This window comes from Pygoscelis adeliae, unplaced genomic scaffold, assembly GCF_000699105.1.
Source record: "Pygoscelis adeliae isolate BGI_AS28 unplaced genomic scaffold, ASM69910v1 Scaffold386, whole genome shotgun sequence".
NCBI classification, from domain to species: Eukaryota; Metazoa; Chordata; class Aves; order Sphenisciformes; family Spheniscidae; genus Pygoscelis; species Pygoscelis adeliae.
In genome coordinates this window covers 644,526-654,191 of record NW_008824940.1, presented here as the reverse complement: position 1 = coordinate 654,191, position 9,666 = coordinate 644,526, and the positions used below count along the sequence as shown (strand labels likewise).

Below are 9,666 nucleotides of genomic sequence, written 5' to 3'. Positions count from 1 at the left end.
ATTGGTATATATATCTCAGTGTCTGAGAAGTCCTTTGAGACAATGCTAACAAAATGAATTATATTCTTCCACAGTATCCTTCCAAATTCTGTCACCCACTGAGTGTCACAAAAGCTTTCTCCGTACGCTTCTCGGTCAACTCCCTGATTAAATGAGAAGAACACTAATATACAGAATAATAGGGGTGGCGAATGTCAGGCAAATTTCAGATTTAGCTCTCGTACAGAAAAGAGGTGATATGGAACCAGTATGCACAGTCATCTGTTTCTGAATCTTCTTTTTCAAGCTCTGTTGTCTTCTCTCAGTGCCTCAAAAAATGATAAGAGCTGAAAAAAGGCAGGCCGCTTTTCTGGTAGCTAAATGAAGCAAAGATGATGGGTACGGTTATTTAATTTTGAAATAATTCAGGAACTGTAATTTGCAGTAGTTTTTCTTGATTTTAGCATGCAGAAATTTGTAGAGACTGCTAATTATGAGGTAAAGAAAATTAAATTCACTTTTTATATCTATCTTATGTTGTGATAGTTTAATATTCTCTTTGCGTTAACATGTCCTCAAATATAAGTTACTTTTCTCATTTTTCTGACAATTATATTAAAAAAAACCCCCAAACATCACTGTCATTTCATAGTATCACCAATAACATGCCAAACAGTTCTTTGTTGCTGGTGAGAAACAAGTCATGGTCCGCAGACAGCTGACTAAAATTTAGATGAAGAGGAACAATAAATCAGGATAATTCTTGGCACAGAAGACGCAGACCTCTCAAAATAAAATGAGCATGATCAGCATTTGACTTACAAGTCCTAGAAGACTCACAGACGGGGTAACACATCCTTCTCATTCTAAGGGTGAGGTTATTTCACGCAACTTTAGCTATCTAAAAAGGTAGAGGTCTCATCTACATTTGCTGTTTAAGATCTTTGTATAGGAAAGCAGATCTCTTTTATTCTGTGGTGGCTAAGATAGAAAGGACAAATGACCATGGAGAGGTACCAGTAACGGTCCTGTAATCATGGAAGAAACTTAGACAATTACCTTAGCGCAGCACCCAAATTTTAAACCATCAAAATTAGGTGAGAAGAATCTCATCCTGTATATTATGCTGATTTTGAAGGGTATTTTACTGTTATTTGCTTAAATACATGGTTCTGAAAAGGAGGGAGACAATCTTCCTTTATGCCGTTTCCTGTACTAACAATGTCTTGAACTAGGCTGCTATATAGAATGTACTACACACAAGCAATGGCTTTTATAAGGGATATTTTCCACCCTGAACATTAATTCAGCCAGTTATCAACAGGGACTCCTAGTGACTCCTTTTACTTTGTTTCCTCCAGTTTGTATGTGCAGATATACATACCTCATGCCAGCAGTTGTACATTATCTGGTAGATGATGTCTGAAACCAGTTGTGGTCTATAAAGTCTGTATCCTTGAGAAACTTTCTCAATCACCTGCATGTTATCATAAAGCTCATAGGGCTGCTTTCCCAAAGTGAACACTTCCCACATTAAGATACCTGCAAAAATATTCGCAGCAGTGGAAGACAAGAAATAAAAGTCAAGAAATGCGAGAGAACCCCTTTTTTGCAGAACAAGACACACATGCAACATACAACCGATCAGACTCTTTACAAAGAATATTGTCCAAACAAAAGTATGGAGATGACTGACAAGTGTGATTCTGTACCCAAATGCAAAACAACTTCTACTGCAGAAGAAGGTAAAGCTAGATGATAAAGTTAGTTAAAAAATATATTTAACGTGGACAATGATGGAGATAACCCAAGACATAGCTATCCCTGGACTGAATTTTTTACAAAATACATACAAATATCCCCTTATATATGTGTGTGTGTGTACACAGAGAGAGAAGGAAAAACAAAATGGCAGCTACAAGTATCTATGTTTTTATAGAATAATAAGAAAATTTTTACTGATTTGTTTAAGTGAGTGGGACATATACTCCTTTGGTATCAGAAAGATTTCTGAATACTTTATGGTGTCAACTACATGTACTTATAAAAACTGGATTATACTGAAGCAATAGAAACACTGGATAATATCATAATCATTAATTCATAATGATAGCTTTGCAAGAAACAATATTTGTTGTAACTGAACATATGTCATAATCATGCCAACCATAAAGTAAACAAAAATTTGTGAAATATTTATTTCACAATAATATATAATACTGGCAGTAATGGTTTTTTTTGAAAAAGAAATTTGTTGGATCTTTGACTTCCCTCCAGCTTGAAGACTGGAGCATTGTAGTGTCACAGTAGGATCAGAATAAAATGGCACACGAATCCCAGCATTCCCTGATGAGAACATTAAAAAACCAAGATTATTTGTTCTCTGACATCTGCTTTTGGGATATGAATACATCAGTTCAGTTCTTTAGCCCTTTAAAGACTCATTAGTTAAAAACCACTAAACAAGAACTGATGGATCGCACTCTCCCCTTGCTTTCACTGCATCAATGGATAGTGTTAAAATGAGAGAAGACCTTCTAAGGAAAAATAACATTCCTCATTGAAGTTAATGCCAATATTGGAGTTAACAACAGTAGAGCCTGGAGCCAAGATTTCATCGATAAGAGCAAAAAGAAAACGTATCACCAGAAAATCCAACTTCTGATTTAATCGTATGTATTATAAACAAATTGTAAAGGGCATGAATGAGCTGTTTCTCTGCCAGAGTTGTTAATATTGGGAGACTAGCTGAAGTTAAAGATAAGAAGCAGCCCAGCATTTGGTAACACTTTCATCTGCTTTATTCACCATTGTTGAATGTCAAGAAGAGTGGGTTGCCAATCTTTCATCAGCTTGACAGCTGCCAAAATTTTCCTACTGGAGGAGCAAATCCATGTTAGTGGAATTTAGGCCCATTCCAAAAAGGCTCCCTTTCCTTTGACACCTTTTGCAGACTTTTAGAAACACTGAACAGACTCCAGATATTTGTAAACCACAGCTTGAAAACCACTGAAGTAGAAGTTCAAATGTTTGAAATTCCTGGGTAGAAAGTGATCTGCAAACACATCTTATTTTTGCTGAGATAGAGAGTCCCAGCTCACACAGATTTCTCTTCCACAGCTGGCTTATGCACAGAGTCCACTCTGACCTCTGCGACTAACAGAAAAGCTTTTTCGACTTGGGCAGCACTGATTTATGGTCTAGATACACCAAAGATATCATTTGATCACCTCTGCCAACAGTTTACTTTACCATGTTAAACACATATATAGCAAACGGGGAGCCAGCAGAGTTTCTATGTGCCTAAAAGAAAAACAGTAGGGCTAAAAAAAAATCCAAAGAGGATAGGGCTTGGATGCATAAAAATATTAAACAAGAACATAAACTGTAACTGCTTATTACATTCCTTCAGTGTGTAAATGTCTAGCATTTCTGCTCAGTAAGCTGAGGAAAACCAAATGTAATGACATACATGCATACTTATTTATATGTCAAATTCCATACATACCAAAGGCCCATACATCTGACTTGCTGCTAAATTTGGTGTAATGAAGAACTTCTGGTGCTGACCACTTCACTGGAAACTTGGTTCCTGGTGAACTTGTATACAGGTCATCCAGAACATACCTACAAGGCAAGAACCAAGCTTGGCTGTGGCCGAGTTACAGTGAAATACTATTTACTGCTTCTTCCTTGTACATCACAAGGTTCCTAAGAAAACCCTGGGCAGAAAAAACCCAGGTTTCCAAAGGATACCTGATAGAGGCATTAGCTATAATATATAGAACAGATCAGTGCTATCAATTTATTAGAGAAATAGTGCAGAATCATAGAAATGCCTGTTGTAAGGCCATCTAGCCCACCCTCCTGCTCAAATAGGATTACTCCCGACATCAGATCAGGTCAACCATGGCTCTGTGTAGCCAAGTTTTAAAAGCCACCAAAGATTGCAATCTCATAGTCTCCCTGACTGGCATGTTTCACCACCCTTTTGGGGAAACAACTTCTCCTACTGTCCAGCTTGAACTTCCCGAGCTACAATATGTGGCTGATGTCTGCTGTTATATCACCTGGCACTGATAAGACTTATTTGGCTCCATCAGTTTTGTAACCGTAAGTAGCTATAGGCAGCTTTTAGATCCCCTCTTAGCCTCCTCTTCACCACACTAAGCAGCCTGCTCCCTCAGCCTTTATCTCAGAGGACACGTTCTTTAGGCTGCTCATCCTCTCCAACTTCCCTCCATTGAGGTTGCTGATTAAGATGTTTGGCCCCCAAATTAGGTGAAAACCTTGTACACAAAGCAAACTGAGATTTCTTTAACAAACATGACTAGTCAAATCTCTCAGCTGCGATTGGCCTTTAAGCCTTAACTCTCTGAGGCAGTAGAATGACTATATTCTAACCCCATAACAGCTCATGGTCATTAAAGGAAAGGAGGTACAAAGAGCTGTATCACACCCTGTGGCTTAACTAACAGCCAGTTGCTAGCTGATCAATGCCAGTAAACTATATATACACTAACATCATTGCTTCACAAGGCTTTTACTTACCTAGTCATCCCGAAGTCAGATACTTTCACAGTAAGATTGCTGTCAACCAAACAGTTCCTAGCAGCCTTTAGTAGAGAAATGAGAAAAGGGATGAGTGGAAAAAATACAAAAAAGGAGCAAATAGCATCATGTCTTGGTAATTCGCTAATAATAATTTCTGTCCTCTAGCATTTGAATGAATAATGACATTCTTTGGTTGAAGCAATTAAGTTTGGAACTGTAAGGGAACAGTAAGTAGCTCTCTTATTTCACTTTTTGACTATTTATTGAAAAACATTCTTTACCATTATCCTAGCTTTACAAATAAGGACATTGAGGGGTGAGGAAACAGAGGTGAGAAACCCACATTCACCTAGAAAAACAGCAACAGAGCCAGAAACTAAACCCTGTCTTTCAAATGGCATCCTACTGCAGGGTCCTTTTCAGTAGTCTCAGAATTTACCAAGGCATCAAAGAGTGAAAAACATTGATTAGATTATTTGCAATGCACTATAAACAGAGTGGAGCAATGAAAGGTGATTTAAACAGCTTGATATATGAAAAGTTCAATATAAGCCTAGTTCTGCAAATGATCACTTGAGAACATTTATCTAAGGCTGTATTCTCTGCCTGTGTGCTTATTAATTTCTGTGATACCGTTTGCATCTACAGTTCTCAACCTGAAATCAAGCTCATGTTTTATTTCTCTTTTCCCATGGTACACAGCCAGTTTTCAGGAAACTGAATTTATATTTGCAACTTGAATTCTGCTACTTAAATTGTCTGATATTCCTGATTTCTGAATCAGGGTGTGAAAATTGATGAGGTATGGATTTAACAACTTTGTTTACACATAAAGACAATTCTTTGAAAGCATCAACAAGACATTTAAAATGCTACCTGAGGAGACTATTGGAAAATTAAGCCAGTCTGTAACATAAATTTTTACAAATCTTCCAACGTATATTTGTGTAGAGTTAGAAGGCAAAATACTGCTACTGACTCTGACGCACAATGCACCAGAAATTTGGCTAGGTTCACTTTTAATAGGCCAATAAAATAACAGCTTATTTCCCCAAAGCCAGCATTCTTGAAAGCTAAGTTTTGCATAAACTTTCGGTCCAAGTCCTTGAAAGGCCTGATCCCTTCCTCGAAAGCAACTTGAAACACTTGCTTGAAAACTGGCAGATAAATGTATTTAAAAGAGCTAGGCAGCTGCAGACTTTCAAGTTCTGTTCCTGCTTGCAATGCACCAGAGTAAATTCCAGTTTATCCTAGTAGTGTTCACGCTTGTTTTATAAGAGAAGTAGTTCCCAATTAGATAAATCCCTAACTCATCAAAAAACAATCTAAGTGACCCAAATCTTTAATGTTGCACCGCTTTCTCCTGGAGGACTACAGCATCATTGGACAGAACCCTTTACTTCAGTGGACTAATTTTACAATTGGATGTCTGTGCTGCCAAGTGGTGCGTAAATCCTTGAGGTTAGAGCCCATAAATGCAGGCAGCACAGTATGCAGTGCTGTAGACCCGTCAGCTCAGCTCTGAAGCAGAGCGTATTAGCTTGTGGGCAGTGCTGTTTACATGTGGATTTAGCGTTGCTCCCCCAGAGCTGCCTTGTACTGAGCCAGCTGGGTGTCTCTGTTCAGTGGACCTCAATGCTTCCTGGGGTGAGTGCCAACAGAGCCAGTGCAGCTGTGGGTGACCCTGAGGGGTAGGACTGCCTGGTGTTAGGCCATCCCCCTACCTTCCCTGTTCCACTTCTCCCGTGGGATAGCTTACCAAATCTCTGTGTATGAACTGACCGCTCTCCAGTAATGCCATAGCATCACAAACATCATAACATATTTCCAGAAGCTGAAGGGGTTGTAGTTCCTTCCCATGACTCCTTAAGTAGCTAAGCAAACAGCCATTAGGCATGTATTCCGTCACTAAATAGATGGGATATGATTTTGAGCATACACCATACAGTCTAACAAGTTTGGGATGATTAAGTTTCCTGAAATAAATAAAAATAAAATAATCAAAGAATAAATGGAGATTCTTGTGCATTTCTTTAAGTTTTGTTCTTCAAATATTAATACAACATACTGAAAGAAATTATTGAGATTGGGTACAGTCCCATCTCAGACTTCAAATATTCCTTTTCAAGAAGAACTGAGTGTCCTTCTGCTGATTACTTTGAAACTCAGTATTGATGACAATCAAAAGAAGAGTCGGTATTGATGAAATGACAACTTTACAGACAAAACCTGAAATAGCATTTAGCAGTGCAAAAGTACAACCTTATTGGTGGGAGAAAATAGATCTGAGTTGGTGGGATGGACCACCTTAAGGTTTTCTACTAAAACCATGTTGCAAAATTTCACATTGAGAATCCTGATCGTATCAGATAGTTAACTGAGGAATGTAGTGCATTCCTTCAGGATACGACACATATGAAATATTCTTGAATTCGTATGCTTCAATTATCATATCATGGAATTTCACTGGAAATTCTAACATCCTTACCTCTTTGGAATCAGAGACTAAAACTTCAAGTCTCATGTTCATATTTCTGACATTTCTCAGTTATTGATCTGTCTCTCATTCCTACCTGCAGGATGGCAGGAACAGCTTTCTAACCGTTTCTGTATAAATGCTAATGAAGCAGAGTTTTAAGTGACATATGCGGAACTTCTGAAGTTGTGGAAGAGATGTTAATTGAAAAATTTGTAGATGACTGTATCAATCTTTGTGAAGTTATTTTGGTAATACTTCAAATATCCTATATGGCTACCTATTTAGCTTGTGCCTAATATACTCAATGCTACTTAATGCTATTTTTAAGAGGAAATTCTCTTTCCCGTGTGTGCTATACAATACTGACTGATGTTTGGGGAGATCATTATTTCCAAATAATTAAGCAATGCCATAGCTTACATCATGGTCTGAGCCTCTTCTATAAATTCATCTTCTGACATTGCTCCCTCTTTAATCGTCTTTATGGCCACATCATATTGTCCCTTCCACCTTCCCAGATGCACAACTCCAAACTGACCACTCCCTAGCTCTCTCAACAAGACAATTTCTTCTCGTTTCAGCTCCCAGATTCCTAGTGGGACAAAAGAAATTCCTTTAGCAAAAAAAAAAAAAGGACAAATGCAAGCGTGGTATCCCCCACATGCAATGCTGTTGTTTTCTCTGAAGGGTTGCAGAACCATGCAGCACACCTGTCTCTCAGCTTTGTGTTTGAGTTATGGAAGGAGACTACACTTCCTACAAATGTTGTTTGCTACTGCTTAGGTTTAAGCCATATAAATAGATTTGAGGAAGATTTATGCATCAAATGACGATATATTTTCATGTAGGAGACTGGAGAACAAGTATTACTGTGCCAGGTAATGTGGCAAAGGGAAAGAATGGCCATGACTCAGATGTGCTGGGGAAGGAAGCATCCAAGGTCTTGCAAGTTGATATAAGACCTGACATAAAATGCCTTAAAAAGGGCACAACATAAAAGTTGATATAAAATGCCTTTGCATTCATGTTGCCCTGGATGTAGACTAGATGCACTTGTAGGAAGGGATACCCTATTTCATAGAACCATAAAGTCTCAATGCTACACTGGACAAGAGGAAACTACAGAAGGAGCTATTGACTGAAAGACCATCCTTCCCAGATTCTCACATTGCCTCCTGCATGGACAAGTGGAAATGGCCACCAAAGAAAGATTCTGTAACCCCCTGCAAGCCTGAAAGCAGTAAGAGTCATGATTTTCTGGTTGTTCTTTTCTTGGTGGCCAAGACTGACCCCAGTTTCAAAAAGGAAAGTTATCTTCATACCATTTCCTAATGAAGCTGTGGATGGGACTTTATTTACTTGCGTAGACACTGCATGCCGGAGCCTTGTCACCATACCTACAAAGAAAACCTGTTAAAGGTGATAATATATACATGAGTCTTCTGAAATCAAAGAAGATACAGGGAAACTAATACCTCCCTCTCCCTGCCATATTACAACCATCCAGGTAATGACAGATATTCAATATTCAGTGTTCAGCAGCTGCTGCATCACTTCACAAGATTGAAAATTTTCTGTGCTTAAGGGCTAGTCCAGCAGAGGTATTGCAAGAAGAGGCAGTACAATACCAAAAAGCACTGTACAGCAAAGGAAAGCAACTGTATTGATTATGAATATGTTAGATCAATTCCGCCCAAACTCTCCGAAAAGATGTTTCAATATTTAGAGTGTTCAGTATTGGAAGAGATTCACCATAATGCTGAGAAGTCTAGCAGCCGAAGCCGAAGCCAATCAAGTAGAAAGAGCATATAGAATTACCAGCTGAGTTGTGCTGATGGTAGTGTATAAGCTTGGGAATTGATTCAAAACAGTAATTCTCAGCGAGGTAATACTTGTTCTCAGGGGTTTTGTGCACATGGTAATGTTTGACTGTTCCTTTTTTATTTCTGAAAAACATCACAAAGTGCAGTACATGTCAAAGCCTTGCAAAGTGCTTTCCAGCCCATGCGTTAACAGATTAGTTAGTTGCTGAATGAACTGCAACACTCCAGCTGGCCAAATAACAAAATATGTAGTAGCTGTCACCAGGAAGACTGTTACATTTGCCTCAGTCTGCTTTTCCACTCTTAACACCTGCTGGCTGTGTAGTACAGGCTCCTAGAACATTGGAGACTTCTGCTGCATACTCTAATGTATTCTGATGGTAGTACTTGTCTCCCAACAGTTACATCTAGAGCAAAAGACTTTCATATACTGCCCTTGCAATGGTTCTACGTCTAATTTTGAACACCTTCCCTTCCCCTTCCCCTTCCCCTTCCCTTTCCCCTTCCCCTTCCCCTTCCCTTTCCCCTTCCCCTTGCTCTTCCCATTCCCCTTCCCTTCCTTCTCTCTTATTCTTGAGACCCCACTATTCCCCTAGATTATGTGCCTGTTACATGCCTATGTTTAGATAAGACGATTCTGGACCTCCGTTCCCCCGTTCACGTAGCCACTGTCATGTATGAATTCAAATAACTAATATGACTTGAATGTGCCCGAGGTTCACCTTTAACACAATGTAAAGATTTTGTTGTTGACCAGTCACACCAAGCAGCATGGCCATAGCACGCTCATAGCAATGGTACGCGTTCTTTGGATACTCACTCAGGAACCTT

At 38.9% G+C, this 9,666-nt stretch overlaps 1 protein-coding gene across 1 annotated transcript in view; it reads right to left on the bottom strand.

Moving 5' to 3' along the window:
• Nucleotides 1-281: 281 nt before the first annotated feature.
• The window catches only part of BMX (BMX non-receptor tyrosine kinase), a 30,386-nt gene continuing 21,001 nt past the window's right edge, over nucleotides 282-9,666 (bottom strand). Inside the window, 8 exon segments of the mRNA XM_009325491.1 lie at nucleotides 282-356; nucleotides 1,364-1,521; nucleotides 3,488-3,606; nucleotides 4,531-4,595; nucleotides 6,293-6,509; nucleotides 7,433-7,604; nucleotides 8,335-8,409; nucleotides 8,831-9,005. Coding sequence (XP_009323766.1) covers nucleotides 282-356; nucleotides 1,364-1,521; nucleotides 3,488-3,606; nucleotides 4,531-4,595; nucleotides 6,293-6,509; nucleotides 7,433-7,604; nucleotides 8,335-8,409; nucleotides 8,831-9,005 — 1,056 coding nt within the window.